The sequence below is a fragment of the Argopecten irradians genome, chromosome 3 (assembly GCF_041381155.1).
Source record: "Argopecten irradians isolate NY chromosome 3, Ai_NY, whole genome shotgun sequence".
In the NCBI taxonomy this organism is placed as follows: domain Eukaryota; kingdom Metazoa; phylum Mollusca; class Bivalvia; order Pectinida; family Pectinidae; genus Argopecten; species Argopecten irradians.
Window position 1 is genome coordinate 25,527,608 of NC_091136.1, and position 21,540 is coordinate 25,549,147.

At 33.0% G+C, this 21,540-nt stretch overlaps 1 protein-coding gene across 1 annotated transcript; it reads left to right on the forward strand.

The window, feature by feature from the left end:
• Positions 1 to 310: 310 nt before the first annotated feature.
• LOC138319590 (N-acetylated-alpha-linked acidic dipeptidase 2-like) lies at positions 311 to 21,251 on the forward strand. Its single transcript, XM_069262741.1, has 18 exons — positions 311 to 582; positions 2,013 to 2,313; positions 2,910 to 3,035; positions 3,601 to 3,778; positions 4,308 to 4,404; positions 4,680 to 4,769; positions 5,737 to 5,822; positions 6,778 to 6,897; positions 8,309 to 8,394; positions 8,516 to 8,579; positions 10,299 to 10,366; positions 13,328 to 13,422; positions 14,655 to 14,745; positions 15,718 to 15,804; positions 16,829 to 16,994; positions 17,935 to 18,016; positions 18,281 to 18,373; positions 18,641 to 21,251. Exons 1-18 carry the CDS (start codon positions 311 to 313, stop codon positions 18,864 to 18,866), a joined length of 2,328 nt encoding a protein of 775 aa, XP_069118842.1. The 3' UTR covers positions 18,867 to 21,251.
• The last annotated feature ends 289 nt before the right edge of the window (positions 21,252 to 21,540 follow it).

Sequence of the window (21,540 nt, forward strand, 5' to 3'; positions counted from 1 at the left end):
CAAGTTTCTTTATTCCGCGGGCCTTACGGCATTAAGAGTACAGACTGATTGAGTCCTGTTCATTGTATTTGTAGTGTAAATTGTCTTGTCTGTAATGGCCTTCGTATGTACATGGTACCTTCGGAAGTTGTGTTTTAAAAACACAAAACTAGCATTTAAGTCAATAGATACTACAGATGTTTATTTTATAGATAAATACTGCAACAGGTGTACGCATCATTCCATAGCTTTATCAATGTAATGCTTAACGTCTGTGAGTCTAGCCGTTGTAGCACGCTGTTTTGTTTTAACTGATAATCAAATAACACCAATGACTACCAATTACACGACATTTGACGGAGACGCTCCTCGAAACGTCAGACCAGGCATCATAAAATGGAAGGATTCCTGTATAGCAGGACTTGTTGGTATACTAATAGGTTTGGCTGTTGGACTTGTTATTGGACAGTCAGGCAAGCAGAAGACCGGAGATGGAGTCTTTCTTCCCGGAGTTTCAAATAAAATTATCAAAGATGGCGATCCCGCATTTAGCGATACTATCATCAATGAAATCAAAAGTGAAAATATTCGGGAATACCTAAGGTAATATTTATGATAACTATTATTTTGGATTTTATAAGTTAGTCGAATGATATGTGTATTCTATATAGTATTTGATATAAAATGTTCCAATACAATTTCCATATGTATCCGAAAACAACATAGTGATTCTTGGTTTCTTTGGTACTATTTTTGTCAATCACCATATCAATATCTGTTCAAAAATATTATCTTGTATTCATAAAAGTGCAATGTTTATTCAAAATTTTCTTTTATTCAAAAAAAAAAATAATCATTAGATATAAACATGTGTTCATAGAGTCCAATACGTTTTCAAAACTAGAATACTTGTTAAAACATTAAAATATATAGTTAGTATTAAACTAAATGATTTATATTTTTCCTCAAAAAATATTATCGAGATATCTTCAAAATTTCAACTGTTCTAAAATCAGAATGATTTTCCAAGCGTTACAGCCAAATGAAAACTTTGGAAACAGCACTCCTTTGTGTCCCTGTTGTCCCGATCAAAACATTCCCTCTTGCTTGCCATGTTTGAAAGGTCTTTTCTCTACAGTGCTTAATCCCGTTGAAAATAAGCGTTCAAAGGCCATTTGCATGGTTTAGTTCATGTTGATAATTTAATATAATATAAACCCAATAACGAAGCGGAACGGTATCAAACGATTTATTTTCATCACTTATGTCGACATAAGATGAACATTGAGCTCAGTATTAGATAATAACAATTGCCGCTGGGACAGAAAAATACAATGGTGGCAGTAAATAAAATTTTAGTTTTTATATTTTGATTCCCAATTCTAAATTTAATTATCACGAGGCAGACGACAACGGATGTAGGATTGGAATAGTTCATGGTGAAAGTTTAGGGGTGACATAGCTAAACAGGGAAGTATTTTCGATTACATATATATGTGAGTATAATAATGAGAATAATGTTTCTCTGACCGAAAACAGTTTTAAATGACATTATAAACAATTAACTGTTTCAAATTATGTAACATGTCTCTTCAAAATTTTTATTGTGATTATGCCGTCATCTTGTCTTCAATTCATGTAAACATACAAATAATGCCAGCATCAATGTTGTAATTGACCACAGTGAAATAAGACATTTAACGATGGAATCAACAGTTAATCTCTAAATTTTGTGTTTATTATTCAATAATTTACATTATACTGATGATTTAACTAAATTGTAATTCTAATACCAAAAGATCTCCTGATATGCAATGATATACACACATATACATTATGACGTTTCACATATATCATTTGGTGACTGCTTGTTTTATTTTTGAATGAAAAATGAATTATAGTTTATGACATAGGTTAGCTTGTTAAAAGTAATATCAAATATTTTCTTGGGCAATATTATACCGCTTTTAATTTTCAATACATATTATATTCAAGAAATGTTGAAATAACTGAATATCAATATTACGCCATAGAGACCTCTCAGAGCTACCCCACCTTGCGGGGACGGAAGCTGACTTTAGCCAGGCTAAACAACTACACGACTTTTGGAAACAAGAGGGACTTGACGAGGTCTACGTCACACCGTATGACGTCTTGTTGTCCTACCCCAAAAACACGGATGACGAAATGATGAACCGGATAGAGTTGATCAACGCCACCGGTGGTGTAATGTACCGGTCTCCACTAAGGGAGGCAATCCTTGACCCGAGAGAGAACAAAAGTGGTGTAGTGCCACCATTTAATGCCTACTCAGCTGCTGGCGACTTAACAGCGGTTAGTGTTTTTTATTATTATTTTTTGTATATGTTGCTGTGTGTGAAATGGAGCGGAAGATGGAATTGCGTAAATCGCTTCATTATATTAGGACTATGTTGAAGCCTCTTTAGTGATTAAACTTCTGTGGAAAAAAATTACTCTTTCTTAAAATAAAAGTGACCTTAGAAATGTGATATCTGTTAGAGCACTGAAATGTCCTTCAACGAACAATGCGATTATCATCATGAAAATTGAACCACGATGCTCTCTGTAGAAGAAAAATATGCTTACTGCCTAAAACATTATCTAATACCAAAATGTTAAAATGTTTTACAGTTGTTTCATGACTAATGAGACAACCAGAAGTATATAGGAACAGTTCACAAGATCGGTACTCATTCCCATTAACAATTTTATTGTTTGGTTTGGTTTGATTGTTTCGTTTAGGACGTCAGGTTTATGTGGTAGCCACATAACATTGCTTTTGCAGCGACGTATATCTTCTGCGACAACTAAAGTAATCGAATGTCAAATTTGCTAAAAAGTTGATAAACATGCTTCTTAATAAGATCACATAACTGATATTTTAAAATTTTGTTTTGTTGTTTTCAAAGGAGCGCCTTGTGTATGTTAACTATGGACAACGAGAAGATTACGAATGGTTGAGGAACAACACGTCCGTCAAAGTCTCGGGTGCCATCGTTATTGTGCGGTACGCGCGTGTGTTCCGGGGCAACAAGGTGCGTTATGAAAAGCGTTATTTTCTAAAGTTGTTTCATGTCTGATATACCTATTTTGTGATTTTAATTAAGCTAAAATGTCAATATTTATTCAAGTGTATCCATTGGCATATCTATACGAAACGGCAATTTAAAAAGAAAACTAAAAAGATTTGGTCACTATCACATGTATCTATGTACAATGCTGCCATAATAAATATTGTGTGACCTATTTGCACTCCAAAGAGGTATAAACTAGAAACTCAAACATATGATAACCAGAACGAAACTGTGTATCGATCGTTGTATTGATTAGTTATTTAAGACCAGATAATGACAAAGTTATCCAGTTTACTTCAAGCTATAATACAAAGGTCTTTCCATGTAAAGGATCATCATGGAGAATTTCTCAAAGACTCAGTTCTTTTGTATTAAAAATACTGACAATTTTAATACAGATTGACAGTACTTTTTCGATATTAGTAAATAAATAACTGATATGGATACTGAAAGTGATGTGGTGCCTTAATACCTAGATAATTTCTATCTCGAGGCTTATTTTACTTTTAGTTTCTGGTGTTTCTAGGTTCGACTAGCAGCCGCTAATGGAGCTGTCGGTGTCATTATCTACTCGGACCCTGCTGAAGTCCTACCAGACGGAAACCTTTATCCGGAAGGCTGGTCACTGCCTCCTTCTGGTGTACAGAGCGGTACAGTTGGGAGAATGAGCGGGGATCCTCTTACCCGTGGTTACCCCGCAACAGGTATGGTTTTATATCGACACCCCTCTTACAAAACTATTACACTGACGCAAAACGTATACAAGCCAGGAGAAAAAATCACACACGTGTGTTCGGGGAGAACTAAAATTGCAAATACGCCGATGAAGACAAATTATTATTGCAAATGATGCATTCTTTTGTCTTTCTTCAGTTTTTAATCCGAGAGTCGATTACCGTTTTAAATAAAAGGTTTCAATGTCTCATATAGAGCGTCTTCGAGTGTGCCTCATCATGTTTCTATCACTTTAATCATGGTTACAATGACTACATACAAACCATACTTATTCTGCTTCACAATTATAAATGTTCTCTTCTTACTGTTGGATGGCTCAGCATATATTTTGTAATTCTGCTAAAGCAGTTGTTCAACCTTAACTTAACAATTTTCCATACAATCATCATTATCAGCATTAAATGCACTCGTATCATCCAACTCTCATATCTGCACATAAAAAATCACAACAAATGCCAGTAAAAAGAGTCGTGTTTTAAGTTACTTATGATAATACAGAAACAGCATACAGATACCCAGAGAATAGCAGCGAAGCTGATCTGCCCACCATCCCTGTACATTCTATTGGATATGGCGCGGCAGAGGTGTTCCTTAGGTGAGTGACTATCGCTTTGTGATTATTTTATGTTTTGTTCGGCATTTTCGGTGACATAAAATGGCTATAAATGTAAACATGAATTAATTAATCTGAAAATTGCTGTTATTCAAATCGTTATCATGTTATCTCAATTTAGTCGTAATGAATAAAAGTTTTCATCAGTTTTATTTCAAAGTTTCAGTTAAACGATATACATATTAATATTAAATGTGTATCCAGTCGAGTATATATTTTTATAGGTTTTTCCTGTCTTTTTATAATGCTATCTAAAGAGAGATGACAGGCGAGGAGGTACCAGGTCACTGGAGAGGAGGGTTAAACATCACCTATAGAATTGGAGGACAATTCAAGACGACCGGCCAGTGAGTACTTAATACTTATAAATTCATGCATGACGTCTTCCTTTTGTATTTTGTATAGTTGGCAATTTAAGATATTGGTTATCCAGTTCACGTTAAATATAACATTTTGATTGGTTACTAATGTCGAACCTTTTTGAGACCACCTGAGGTAAGGTTAGGTTATCTATAGTCTCACCTGTAAGAGTCCACAGTAATTTTACGAAAGGTGTCGGTAAACTGTATAACATGAAATTTTGGTTGTGTAGAATTTTTGAATTTTTCGTTGTTTTCATTGTTGTTATAAACTATAAATATACAAAAATATATAAACAACGAATATTGTTGTTTATGATATTGTTATAATTTTTCTATCGTCGAACGACGGATATTTCTACTCACGAAATTATTTGAATTCTCCGAACCATGAAAGAAAGTACCCACGAATATTCCATGTTATGTAGTAATTATGGCCGTCATCCTGTGACAAACAACGACCTGACTTCTACATTATAGTGTTAACTTACTGAAACTTCCCCTAGTACGCCTTGCATAATTCAATTTGCATAAACCCATTATTTTTTGTGGCGAATTAATTTCGAGTTAACATACGTAAGGCAATGTAATTTCGCGATCTAAACTTCAATAGTTCAACTTTACTTGTATATGAAACGTTTACGTGACAATTTATTTTCTTATATCCCACAAAACAAAATAGCGAAATTAAATCGCACACGATAATAAAGAAGTTTAAAGTATATAAATCATGTTTCTTGTTGGATCCAGAAAGAATGTCAGGAACGCCAAAAAGGGGTATTAATGTCAAACAATAATATGCTTTATATTTAACAAAAGCTATTTTCCGAATTTTTCAGCAACCTGTCAGTGGCGATTCAAACATATGTAAAATAGATAGTACTTTAGATATGGATTTCAAGCATGTCGCTGTTATAAACAGCTGTTTTTGTAATATAATGCTGCTATGTTTCAGAAAAATACGGATTTTTATTTCGACGCAGAACTACATGAGGCGGATCCATAACGTGTTTGGAATAATACGTGGAGATATTGAGCCAGGTAGGTCGATTACTTACAAAAACATATGCAGTTCTAGAATTTGTTTTGTTGTTATCGTTTAACTATAACATATATAAAATCTTTTTTTCTTTTTTTTTATTTCATATGAAATTTTATGAAAAATTTTGTTTTTCATTTTTGCGAGCCTTGACGAGAAAAAATAAATCTTTGATAAGTTTTATAAAAATCTCATATAAAATAATATTATTTATCACATAGCTACATAATTATATTTCAAAGAATCTCAACGTCAAGATGTGCAGTTGCCGAACTCAAACAGAAGCCCCTATTTTGTCGCACGTCCTCCAATCCTGATATCATGTTATTTTTTACTTACATGACGTCGCAATAAATTCTAGCCAATGGGAATCGATTTATATTATATTACACGAGTAACATATGCGAATAAATAATACACGGACAAAGTCGCTGGGTATCAGACGAATACCGTTATAAATTTAAATAGATTAATATTATTTTGCCAATCCACTACCAAAGATGCTTACCTCAATGAAAATGGACTTTCTCTAAACATATTTCGTATTTGGCAGATGAACTTTTGAATATACTAAACAGCTCTGTGGGGTTTCGTAAAACAATCAAGACATTTGTTTAGAAATACCAAATACATGTGTACCTCGATTTCAAAATGATTTTCATTATTTTATTTTTTTACAAATTCGCATGGCTGTTTAACCAGTCCGTCCAATGTCAATTTAGTAAGCCCTCTAAGCCCTCTAAGCCCTCTAGCTATGTTTCCTGCTTTCGATTGTCGTTTTATTACCCATGATCTTTTAATCATCATTCATTGTTACATAACTGGTTTTGGTAATATAATCTTAAACACGGAATGTGTACGGATTGTGTAAACAAGTCCTATTCCCTACCCATACTTACACATTAAACTTCGATAATTCTATCGCCATATAACAGATATGACGATGTTCGTTTTCAGACCGGTACGTACTGATGGGTAACCATAGAGACGCGTGGGTGTTCGGATCTATTGACCCGTCTAGTGGGACAGCCGTCATGAAAGAGGTGTCCAGAGTGATGGGTAATCTGGTCAAACAAGGTATTAAGGTCACACAAATCCCGTATACCTCTATGAACTATGAAGAAAAAATACCGAGAATGGCGGGAAAATCCGGCGTCATCATGACGTCACAATAGAGACGTCGAAGTTGCGTATTGATGTCGAAAAATAATCCCTTGGAAAATTAATGAAATAGTACATTTAAAAATATTTTTTATTTTATCAAGTAATAAGAAAAAATAATTATAAAGCATATTAAATAAAGCATCTAAATAACTATGCATTACCAAGATGATTCAATGCAACAGTTCTAAACTTACAAACGATCATGTAAATGGACGTTTGTTGGTTAAGAGAATTACGATAACGGAAGGCTTTGATATCATGTTATGTTAAATGGTTTGGGTTGATATTGTTACATTTAGTTACAGACTATAATACTAGAATTCAGCTTCTTCAGTGAATACTTTATTATGTGACTTTACTTCAATATTTATAACAGAACACACACATACACATCAATTCCAGAACGTCAAATTAAAACAATGACGCCGATGGTAACGGAAAATAGAAGCCGTTTATTTTATTCATGCATATTGAAGAATTTACTTACTTTATGATTATAATGATGACCATGATCATGATGGTGATGATGATGATAATGATGATGATAAAGATAATGACAATGAAGATAATGACGACAACGTTGACGATAATAGTTATATAATAAAGATATTTATAGTTGAAGCAGAAACAATAACTTCCATAACATGAACTCCATGTCTCGTGACGGCGGTAACAGCTGTGATATACAGCGTGACAACACTAATTACAGTTTTAGTATCTAATGCATCTGTTATAACACTATTTCAAATTATGAATTATTCAACTGCCATTAGGAAACGGCAATTTTATGAACGATGTACATGTATATTTTATATATGTGACCATGCGTGAATGACAGAGTACGTCAATATTGATTTTATTTAATTTAAGTATAGCTTCTGATAGCAATGCGTTTTAATTACTCTTCATGATGCTAGTATATATGGAAGTAATTTTATTTTCATATTTTCTCCGCTTTGATGAATATCATCCCAAATTAGGGTAGTTGATGAAGTAATATCGATTCCATAAATACACCAGTTTTATAAAGCCAAACCGTAGTTGGTAAAGGATATAGTCGAGTAGTTCTTCCAACGATAATATGACATCATATTTTGCATCATACTTTTGAAATGACTATCGCCGATAGGTGGGACTAACCACACTCCAACAACGTCATTTTAGTACCACAAAATCCTCGTATTGCCTTGGAAATCAATATCTATCAATTTTGAAGGGTTTATCTATTTTCGTTAAAATTTGTTTCGATTGAAGTATCAATTACATCTGTGTATCATTTGAAAACAAACTTGATGATTAAAATTAAATATATTGCGATATACAGGTAGATGGCGGCCCCGACGAACCATTATATTCTGCAGCTGGGACGCAGAAGAGTACGGAGTATTGGGCTCATATGAGTGGGTTGAGGTATGGATATTTCTGAAGTAAAGCACATGTAGCAGTAATCCGTTTTTCGAACTATTATTCAGACACAATTTTGATTATCTCTTGATGTATTTTCAAACAACATCCCATCATCTGCTTGTAGCAATATGTGAAAAACCTTGCCGTACGATCAGTAGCCTACATCAACCTGGACATGGCCATGACAGGTACGTCTGACTAATTTCACGAGACACGTAAAATAAGTTCCCGAAAAGTAAGTTATGTAAGTTATCCAACTGAGGTACAATGAGAGAGATAAGTCGACAGGTAAACGACGAGAGAAATTAAGCTCGGTGGGACAGGTAATATTGCGAGAGAAGTAAGGCCGGTGAGCCATATTAGTCGGATGACTTTGATGTTAAGGTTTCGGTAAAGTCCATGTTGGAACAATGTAAAATAATATATTTTTACATAGAAATCCTTGGAATTCTAAAAACATATTTGGTGAATCTTATCCTTAGTGGTCGAAGCAAAAAAATCTGTAAGCATGTCAACTTATGTCTGTCTTGTGTAATGGGTATATTGAATTTTATGTCTAAATTTACACACATAAATCGCAAAAAATTCAAACGTTTTAATACAAACATGTTTCTGAAACTGAAACTCGCAGATAGATATATCGAAATATAAGCTAGGTAGTGCGGCTTTACAGTCTTCATGAGGAAATATCTGGGCTTGTATATCACCTTGTTCCCTCAATGGGCGCCGCCACATGGTATAGTCAAGCAGCTATATTAAGGTGAATTTAACTGGAAACTACGGTGCCACTTGCAAAGTTTAGTACGTTTTCCAAATAAATGTTCTTACACACAAACTGTGTCATTTTTTCGGAAATCAAAGCTTACTTTCCTCCTTTTTATACCAATGCGTGAGCGCTTCATATTCTTTCAAGCTACTTTCGGTTTCGAGTCACAGAACATTATTACGCAGAAAATGCATGAAGCAGAGTAAATTGTATAATAATTATATTGTTTTAAATGATATTTTAGATATGAAACACATTTACCAATTTTTGATATGGGTTATACTATTATATCTTTTACATTGTATTTATGTCCGAGATTATTTGTAGAGAAGGTACTTCCGGTTGTACAAGCGCTGCACGCGATGTGATGTTTACTTCGTATAAACTCACGCAAAATAACGAGATCGAAGAGGAGCCCGATTTCGCATCTACTTTAGCTAAGTAAAGCTGAATAAATACATTCATTCTGTATATATGATACTTAAATCGTACGTTCGTTTCTTTGTCAAAAATAAGTTTATCTGGGCGAAATGTGCCTTTGTCAACTTGATAATCGCCGACGACACAACACCCAAAAATATTTTGTAAAGCTATTCATATTTTATTTTGTTTCTTTTTATTTCTATAATTGCACAACAAAGAATTCAAATTCATCATGGCTGCTTTCTTCCTTTATTTTCTTAATTTTATATGACTTTTGAAGACAAGAATTCATAGTAAAACACATTTTAAAGCTTTAAAAGAAAACCCTAGTACATCTAGATCTATTGACATTGAAATTGTCATTTATTGAAAAAATGGTTAAAATTATTTGGCAAAATTATTTTCCTATGTCTTGGAACAAACAGTGTTATAAAATAGGTTTTTTTTGTAAAATTTTGTACTGTATTTTTATAAAGCAAAACTGCAACCAATGTATAGCTCTCCCTCCACTGAACATTTTGAGCTATTAATCATTACCATTGCATCAGAAATGAATAATTTTTGATGTTTTTATTATTGGTCTCAAAATGACTTTACCGGAACCTGAAGTTTGTCATAGAAGTCATCGATCTAATTTGATTGCATAAGTTTAGTGACATGTAAAACTTTGAATAATAGAATACAGTATGTAAATTGGTCAATCCCCATGACTTTTCAGGAAACTTTTCGTTTGGACCAAGTGGAACGCCATTGATGTATCATGCCACTTACGAGGCCACTAAGAAGGTAATGTATCAAAGATGAACAAGATAACATGTAATACTCCAACATTAAAATATCGATTGGTTCTTCTGTACTGATGGATACATAGTGTATTATCAACATCACCTTAACACGTTACTTTGCACCCAGATAATTTACAGATTATGTCATAAATTATGTTATTATAACGTTTAGCAAAAGTAAGCCACTTAAATATATTTTAGGGGAAAACAATACGCCAAAGCATTTCATTTCAAAATATTTTTATTAAATCATTAGATTTAATAGGGATTGGGCAGCAGGCTATGCCTATGTAAGCCCTCTCACTGTGGATACATACATGTACATCTCAAAATCATATATATAATATATGTAATTTTACAGACAATATTGAAATTAAATATATATTTAGGATACACTTGTAAGTAATACTATGGTAACACTCCAATAATGAGCAGGTATAAAAAGCATGTTAAGTATATATATATATACATGTATATATGCATACCTATGTTTTTGTTTATAGTTAAAATGTGGATACTGTATAGCCAGATAATGATAAGTTGAGATTTATAATGGATTCATATCAGTTCAATAAATACAGTTCCTTGATTTAAACCGGTTGATATTGATTTGAATTTAATTTGAATTTGGATCCCTCAATGTCACTCCCACACAAGCCATTCCTAGTGAGCAGGCAATACTATAAAGTCCATAGTGTTACCACTAAGTACTGATCCTAGTCAGGAATGTCCAGAGAAAGAGCCATACTGAGGGAGTATATTAAAACATATGCATATAAATTAATTATAACATTGGAGAAAATGGGTTTATACATAATGTAATATAAAAATATGAGTGTTATAAGGGTTTACCTATGATCTACTCCTGTCAAAGAACTTGGAACAGACAAAGGATTAAACTTGTAATATTATATCTAGGTAATTCATTATAATAAAATGTAATATCAATAGTTTAATACAAATTTGAGAATCAAATGGTTGAGTTATGGTATGGATATATTTGAGAATATAGTAACCAATGCATACCTGCAGACAAAATAGTTGAATATATATATATATATCCAAATCCTCCAATACTATTCATTCTTCATATTTCATGAAACAGTTAGATTATGTTTGTATAAGAAGTCATAAACATGTTAATATTCATATAATATTGGATAGTACAATATGGATTATTTTGCTAGATTTTAATATATACTTGTATAAGAGAGGTATGAATGTTATTATGTAATAATAATTATGGTGGGCTCAAAGTCTGCCAGATGATTCAATAAAGGTTTGGACACAGGCACACAGGTTTGAATTTATATCATGGCTAAGGTGATTACTTCCCTTTGTTAGAATGTCAGCATTCATATGTAAATGTTGAGAAAGATTCAGGTCTAGATTCAGGTGAAGGTTTAATTGGATGTCAAGTTGTAAATGAGACAGAGAAGTTAACAAGCTCTGACGTTGGACTGCATATCTAGGATTGAAGAGAAAGAAGTGATCAACATCTTCAGTAGAGTATCCACAAATACAGGATGGACTATTAGAAAGATGGTCTTTATAGAGATCAGAATTTAGCTGTCTTGCTCGATTACGAAGTTGACACATAATAATATCAAAATACCTAGTTCCACCATACTTAAAAGCATCAGTACATTTATCATCAACATTGACAGGGACGCCAAAGCACTATATATTACGGTCATCAAAACATGGCAGTATCACCTTCGCCTCAGCAAGGGGCCTTAACTCTTTTCTCATACAGTATGTCACAAAGATGCGTTACTGCATTTTGGCTCCATGCACCCACCAGCCTCCTGATTGCAAACACGACTAATGTGTGCATATGACCCAAATGTGACATAAAGTGTATAAAGATTAAGTGATTATTTTATCAATCTGACCTTTCAAACTATGAAGAGTATTTGCTTCTATCATATCTGGGAACTATGAGAAGGACTTAAGTTTGTGTCCCTCCTTCAGGGCTTTGAGAACAATTTTATCTCATGATAATAGTTCTAAACAAATTTTACCCATTTCCTTTTGGAATTGAATCAAAATGTGTTTTTTTTCTGTATAAATTATAGTAAGTAAGCATTGATGTCAATAGTTTTACCTTCATCGGGGTGTGAAATAATTTTTTTTGCAAACTGTGTGAATCCGTATAGCGGATAATCACAAAAACTTTGCAAACTAAATTTATTTCATAACCCGATGAAACAATAGTAACATCAATGCTTGTAATTAATTTTTCAGACTACTTGAGAACATAAAATACGTTTAAACGGAGAATTCCATTGATGTTCCAATGAATTATTTTTGCTAAATCAATACGCAACGTCGACGTCTGTATTGTCACGTCATGAAAAATGTCGGGTTTTCGCACCGTTCTCGGATTTTATCCCTATAGTATACGACGAAAAATAATCTGAAAATCAGGATGTAGTATGAAAAAATAAAATTAATTATTGTGTGTTGAGAAGAATATTTTGGAAACTTGATCCATTAGTCGATTTCGTCCTTTCAACAGTTCCTCTGGGATGAAGACTATATCATTTACAGGTCATAAAAGGTTTGCTTTAAACTTCACTGCATTTGTTTTAGCAGTTTTAGAGAAGTAGATTAGTCGAAAATGCAAATTGTGTACCAACACATAAGGCATGACGCACGACGGATGATGTACGACAGATGAAATGCAAGTAGTATAGGTCACTTGAGACTTCGTCCCATATGATCTAAGCCATGCAATCTAAAGTATATGGTTGCGCTATTTGTGGCATTCTATAAAATTAGGTTACAGTATACTCAATAAAATACTATGTAACTATGGCTTCATACACATTTTTATCACAAACTTAAGATGGTTATCAAAAAGAAATTTTCTCTGGCCAGTATGTAACCATGTTCACGGGTTTTTTGGGTTTTTTTTTCATTATTTCTTATGTATCAAGTTTATTTTGCTGTTGAGCAGGTAATTAATCCCAATCCGGAGACTGGAGATGAATTACGTACAGTGTATGATAAGTGGCTGAGGACATACCCAAGGTCAGATCAGTCTAAACCAGCGTAAGTAACCTCTGACCTTTGACCTCTTCATCTACATGATATAAAGTAGCCTACCATAGTGATGACTATCAGGAGGAGATAACCTACCATTATAATGACTCCGGGGGTTAAATCGCTGTTATCAACCACTGACGGTGGTAAAGCTTGCTTTTCCATCAACGTGCTTTATTTTGATCCTTGAACATCAGTAATTGTTACAATTTAGCACGTAGGAAGCGGGAGGGGGAAGGTATAGCACGACGAGACACTTTTGTTCAATAAGTCGTGTCTATAACCTCTAACAATTGAGGCTGGATTCACACGGCGCAGAAATAGGCTCGATATAAATTCAAAATTTCAAGTTGTATTTACACTAACCTTTCACATCCTGAAAGAAAAAGAAATATCCCAAATAATGTTAAATCCAAAATACAAACGTCACTATTGCGCTTTTATAATGAATTTAGGCATTTTTTTACCTTCACCACTATTTGTAAGTCTACCCGGTCTCCGTGTATTACGGAATAGTGACGGAAAGTAAAAATATCAATATCTGCGAAATATCTTCGACTAAAATGTATTAGTTTATTTAAATACTTCCAGAATTCATGAGAACTGAAAAAAAATACTTGTTTCCCTGCATAAAAACAAGCTTGGTTGAGTTGAGGGGGTTACAAAATACGCCACTGTGTATGAGGCAAATTCTATTATAAAGTTAAGATGTCTTTCGATTTAAGAAAATTGTAGAAATTACTTGAAAAAAATCTTTCCATATAGAAATTCATACGAAACAAACTACTTATTTAAAATATGCATCCTCAATGTGTAAATGTATATTTTAAGTTTTTATTACAAGTATTATCTAGATTTGAAAGTGAAATCAAGTATAACTGTTAACAGACATTAAATAAGCATTGAACTAAAGCACAAAACTCGGCTTATGATAACGATGTCGACCACATACTGTATATAAATTATCTGTATGTTAATTCTAAGCACCACTACTCTACATTGGTTCCGTCTTTACATGTTACATAGTTACATCCCCTGTTAGTAGGTATCGATTGGGACGTCATCATTTTGTGAGCATATGACGTCATAACCAATACCTCCCCGAAAGGGCAAATAACTCTGTAATGTGCAAATACATAAAAGAAACGCGTGCAATGGCAGAACCGATAGTACTCTAAAACAATAATAGCTGAATGGTTTGAGTTTTGTCCGCACTGTCGACAATGGTGTTGTTGTTGCAGATTTGGTGTACTTGGATCTTCTAGTGATCATGCGGCATTTGTACAGTTAGTAGGGATTCCATGCCTTATGTCATTCTATGTAGGAAAACAGGTGAGTATTCTAGACGCATATGAGTATATATACAATTTTGCATTTACATATTACAGAGTAATCTGCCCTTACGGGTAGGTATTGATTATGACGTGCGAGAGTGATGTCAAATATTTCATAGAAAACGACGTGAAAGTCGCTCAGAAAATAAAAGACGTCACCATAAATACAAACAAATGTACCCGAAAGGGAAGTAACTCAAAGACAGAATACTGTAAGCGGGAATATGTTCATGTGTTTTTGTATTCATACTTTTTGCTGTGAGAAACTTTTTCGCTCTTTGCATCTAAAGCCTAACTCTAACAGATAAAGATTTGCACTTGTTCATATATTCGCGTGTTGGTATATTCGCGGAGATATGACAAAAGCGAAATAAGCTATTATACGCCGCGAATAATACCACTTTTACAGTATATGGCTATAATTTTGTACTGAATAGGGGTTAACAAGTTTCTTGTGTCATGAGTTGAGGCTAAGAAAAATAGGTAGGTATGATTGCGCTGAACTGACACTTTCTACTTCCCTTAGACTGGGGTTAAAAAAAATAAGTCTTCCTTATTGGAAGTCTAAAATATGTCTGATTTTATCCTCAATCGGTCTAGAGAATACCTAGTTTCAGAACTCCATATGGAAATTCTTGTGAACAATTCAGATGTATTTGCAAATCAAAAAGAAACCAGCACAACACGAATTAATTCAACACATAATTGGAAATGTGAATAAGAATAACTTTTTTGACTTGTTATATTTTTTCTGTTTTGTTGATCATGTATAATTTAATTATTTTAACGTCCTATTAACATCCATGGTCATGTAAGGATGGCCTCCCATGTATGCAATGTGTAGCGTGTGTGAAGTGCGAGGTACGTGTTTTGGGAGACTGCGGTATGTTCGTGTTGTGTCTTTTTGTATGGTGTATCGAATTATGAGACATACGTTATCATGTACATTCCTTTTTTTATCTGGTACCAGTCACTAACTATCGGTTCGTATCCCGGATACCACTCTCGTTACGACACCTTCCGTCTTGTGGACGAGTTTTTTGACATAGGCTTCAAGGTAAGAAAAATAGGTCGCTTCCGTTATTACAACTTTTTTCTGACAGACTACCAACTGAGAAATTCATTACTAAGGGGGTTCCAGGGTTTTTATAAACATCAAGATTTCATTACTTATTTCCGGGTATCCTTCTGTAGGTGAAGACAGGGTTTTGTTGCTTATGAAGACGTTTGTTGTGACCAGCAATGGCGCAATCCGATTATTATTAAGATTTAATATTTGATTCCGACACATTTTGATTTTTACTTCAGTTGTTATAGGTGAAACGAAAAACTTTCTTACAGAAAGTATGGTTTTCTTCATACATGTTTTACGAACCTTCATGAAAATCCTTTGTAGTTAAAAGTTTGAAATTAAGGATACCATTTTGTTGTTATTTCCGCATTTATTTCCTAAAGTGTAATAATATGGTGTATGCATCTGGAAAAATGTTTAAAGCAATAATTAGTTTATATAAATTCAAAATCCTGTGTCAAAAATGGAAATCATGAATCTGACATATTTACTTGCAACATCGGTGTAAAGCAAAGAGAAAATTTGTCACCTTTCTTTTTCGCTATTTTTCTTAATGATATTGAAAGGTTTTCTCCCCTCTCGATTGTACAACAATGACGGACGAAGAGTAAAACGTCATTTTTTACTCATTGTTTTCATACTATTTGAAATGTCCATCCATTTGAATAATGAAACGATGTCCGTCCGGGGAACAAGAAGATAAAATATCAAAGATGCAGTATGACTTTAAGTACTCGTATAATTTGGTACTCATAGTTACTCTGTTGAATAAATTGTAGTTCAGATCCATCAGATAATTTAATTTTTAGCATGATGATTTAGTGTGAAAATGTTTTTAATGACAGATATCGTTGGAGACTCACGGTTGAATGGATTACGCTACGCTAAACTTATCACCAAATGTAGTATAACGTAGTGCAACCAGCCATGGGTATGCGACAATGCATGAATAGGATGCAGTCCTATTTCACCACACCTTATTACTTTTTTCTCTCTATTTTGCTGCCAGACTCACCGCGCGGTTGGGCAGATAATTTCAGAAATGACAAGGAATTTGGCCGATTCTCTCATAGTACCTTTTAATGTAAATGACTTGGCAGAACAATTACAATTATATGTCAAAAACCTTGACAATAAGTATGGCCGATTCCTCAGATCACACGGTGTTCATTTTGGTGAGTAATACTTTCTTGTTTTCTTTTTTCACAATATTTCTGCTTTATTCTAGATATATATTCAGATTTACATTAAATATGTCCTGTATGAGATATAGAGGTTCCCCATCAAATGACTGTTTATCATGTTTATCAAGAATGAGTTAGTTAATTTTCAAATTTTGAAACACGGGCTTTAGCGAGTCTTAAAAATAAGTAAATCATTTATAGCGTTTATGTTCAAACACCCCAGTGTTTAAACACGGACAGCGACTCGTATTGGTCATTTCCAACATCTCTTGATTCCGATTGGCTTTCAACTTTGGATTACTTTTTACAACGCATTTTCTATTTGTTAGTTTTAATTATAGGTAGTAGACACTATGATGCAATATAAATGCACAATGGTGGTTATTTTACTTGAATGTGACAAGAAACAAAAAATGTTGTCTCGTTATTGTTTTCAAATTTTGGAAAATAACTAACTCAAGTGTGGTTAACATGATAAACGACAGTTCTGTTCTAAAAAGTCGAAGTGACAAATCAAATTTGTTTATTGACATTTCATCTTGAAACATAATATGACAAATTGTTGTTTGGAATCCCTTAACATGGGTTATCCTGTTTTATAATTATATTTCATATTTCAAAATGATATGTGTAACAGGATAAAAAAAAACATTTGAGCAGTAATTTGATACTTTCGCTATTCTGACATTCGAATGATCTTGTGTGAATAAATTACATACTTAAGATATCTCCTTAACTTCAAAAGTCTCCAGAAGAAAAGGACAGCAGAATTCCTTAGAAATGTTAAAACTGGATCCTGAGCTGTAATTGAAACTTATATCAATTATCTTACGGATGGTTAAGTAGCAATGTTTTAGAAAGTTTATAACGTTTTAGAAAGTTTATAACTTAAGTAAAATGTTCTTCTTTTCTTTATTGACGTACTTTTCAGAATGGTTAGAGGAAGCAGCAGACAATTTCACATCAGAAGCTGTTTCATTTCAAGCTATGGTACAGAACGTTGATAGAAATAAGTAAGGAACTGTCTATATCTGTTAATGACATTTTCCAGATAATGCAATAACACTCGTCACATTCTCGTCACCTTATCATAAGTACTTTTCTCTGATAAGTAATCATATCGTAACCTTGCCACATGTATAAAACGTTAAAGAACATTATCACTAGCATGTACTAGTGATACGATTAGCATACGATATTGTAGTACATTAACAATGTAATAACATAGATCGTTATTCATCTGGACCTGTTATTTACTGATGCTTTCATGTATCTAGCCCTTTAGCAATCAGGCGGATAAATGACCAGTTGATGCTGTTAGAGAGAGCATTTATTGACCCTGCTGGACTTCCCGGACGACCCCATGCCAGGTGAGTTTCAGTTGACCTCTTGTGAGTTCAACATAAAATTTCATATTAGAGCCGTATGTCTAATAGAAAAGTTGGACATCATCAAGAACGTAGATATCTAAAGAGTATTTTTAAAAAGCTAATCATTAAGAATAATACAAAAATTTAAATTCCAAGCCTACAGGTGACAACATAGAATTTATGTAACATAGACAAGCAAAGTATTGAAAAAATAATACAGATAGTATACATACGAATCCCTCGGTACTTGACATATTGATGTTTCAGACACGTGTTATATGGAGACATCGATGTGAATTCATATAAGGGCACTCCTTTTCCTGGACTAGTGGATACATTACTGACATTAACCTCTAACAGGCAACCGGAAGAGGAAACGGAAGTACTCTGGGAAATCGTAAAACAACATTTCTCAGTTGTAGTGTTTTCTATTCAGTCAGCGCAGTCCACTCTGAAGGAGGTTACTCAATTTATGTTAAAATCTAAGAAATAAGTGTGATAAATGCGTAATTAGTTATATTTCATTGGTGTCACCACAGAAGAGAAAAGTCAAGAAATATGATAACTGTTGAACGCATTAAAAATGGTCTTGTTGCTCCTTATACTAACTAAGAAATTGTAAATTATAAACTATTTTGAACAGAACAATAGAAAGAAGATATCATTGTGGACAATGTTTTATGGAGGAAGAAGTGATTATTTCTGATATATATAGTTTAGTAAAGTTTGTTTTAGATTTTGTATCGTTAATATTTAGTGCCTACATATTCCACTTATTTATCGCTCCGAAATGTGAGCATTTGAGTTGTGATAGCGTGCATGGATTACAACATGATCATTATGAAAGAATAAAGATTAAATAAAGACAATAGATTACTAGCGTAGGCATCAGTGTATGTGTATCAAACAACTCGTAAAATCAAAGTGATGTTTTAATTTCAACAAAAAGCAAAGGGATTTGATATTAGGCAAAACCTATCTTAGTCATCTCCAAACAAATCCGGTAAAGTACAATTTTAAAGTGATGATTATAAGCGCAAACAAAATTAATGTAAATTGTATGCAATGTAAGAAACCTATATGGTTTGATAAAATCCTGGATCAGCATATGAAATATCCATGACCGGAAATTGTAAATTAGATGTATACGCTAGAAAATTATATATTAATTTCATTTTGATGTCTACGAGAAATGATAAAAGTTTTTTTAAACACATAACAACTATTTTACTGCAAAAGTGAATACAGAAAAGGAAAGAAGGTGAGCTGGAAGATTGTATGCGTTGTGGTAATGCAATAACAATAATGTTAAACTAAATTAATTTTTTTAATACTGCTAGTTTAAAAAGATAAAACAAATAGATAACTTATATTATTTTGTAAGTTAGATCACACTACTACATATACATGTATATGCAACTTGACTCATGCAGTATTTCAATAATACACTTTTAAATGCACATACAATTTCGCCAATATTTCTTTATTTGTTTTGACAGCACTTGATATTATCGTTCTTTCCGCATATTAGATATGAAATACGGTGACATGAAATCATTTTAAATCGACTGGCTGTCTAAAATTTCCACATTAAAAAAAATGAAGAATAGTTGAATCATGAATCATTTAAATACCAACCATTTACATTTGTAGACGTGTTAGGGTTTGCAGTTGTGTGTCATTATCATAACAAGTAGTTGTCCCAGCCGTTACGTTAGATAACTCTGTAATACTTACAACAATGTAATATTGACGACAAAGACTTGTTATGTGTGGAGGGTACAATGCTTTGGATAGATTGTAGCCTTATAAGGAAAAGGTTGATTGCGGTGCATTCCTGATGTTGTATTTAGTTTACACTACAATTGAAATCTACTCTCGTTAGTTCTGTATATAAACGTGTCCGTTTAGATTAATATTTTGCAAAATATTAAATAATTTTGTCGGGAATATGTCTGCTTTGATACGACCGTCCAAATTTGATTTGAAAGAAAAAAAATATATATAATATTTGAAAGCAATGACCTATATCATTTACGTTTATTGTTTGATTAAATGATTAAGAAATCAATCTTCTAGCAATTGTTATTATAATGATAATGTTGCGTTATTTGACTTCTTACTTTTGTGTGTACATTATGTATAAGGTAGACGTAAGTGTTTTGTGTCTAGAATTTACCAATAATCTATATCCATATTGGTAAACTGAAAAGCTGTACATTTAAAAGTACACTTTGATAAGTCAGGGCATAAAATGTGCAACATAATTCTACACACTTGATATATGAGCTGACATACTACATGTAGTTTCCGATCATTGTTTATTTTCAAGGGAGGGGGTGTTATTCTCTGTTCGATACAATGTATTGTCGATTTCTGACAATAATAACTCATAATGATAATATATCTTGCGATCTGCTCTTCTTTATTCGCAAGCATTAAATTCTTGGAAACTTAACCATGAATATAGTGATTATTGTTATTCCTTCACGAATGAAAAACAACTATACACAACCTATTTATTAATGTGTAGTTAGGTAACATCCATGCGTCTAAAACATATATGTTATCGAGGATTTTAGGATTATATATGAGAAAGATTTTTACTTCTGACCCAGAAGTCGGCAATTCGGGTTAGAGAGATAAAAGTTGTCAATTTGAAACACACATTTCAAGCATCAGGAGATATTTTAAGTAAGCACTGAATTGGAACTATTAAAATGAAATGGTAATTCAAGTATTGATAGAAATTAAGATCACTTTGATAATGAAGATATCGACATTTGTCAAATATATTTTAAAATATTTTAGTTAATGCACGTTATAGTCATGAATAAAACACATTATGTAAGTTACTACACATAGTATATGTAGGCACCCATAGAAAGATTGAAAAGAAAATTACTAAATTAGATAGTTTCTCAAATAATAATGTGTATTAAAACCTTCTTACCATACACACACAGCATTTAAAGTACGATGTCATGACTTAGTATATCCTAATATGAATGCAAATATATGAGAGGAATTAGAGACAAGATAAACAGTGCATGCATATACAGAAACATTCACGATAATCCAGAGTTTACTATCACTTCCGCTTAGTAACCTCTGGAATATCGATGATGATACTAAAATATTCATGTGCACATAAATGTGCAGGTTGG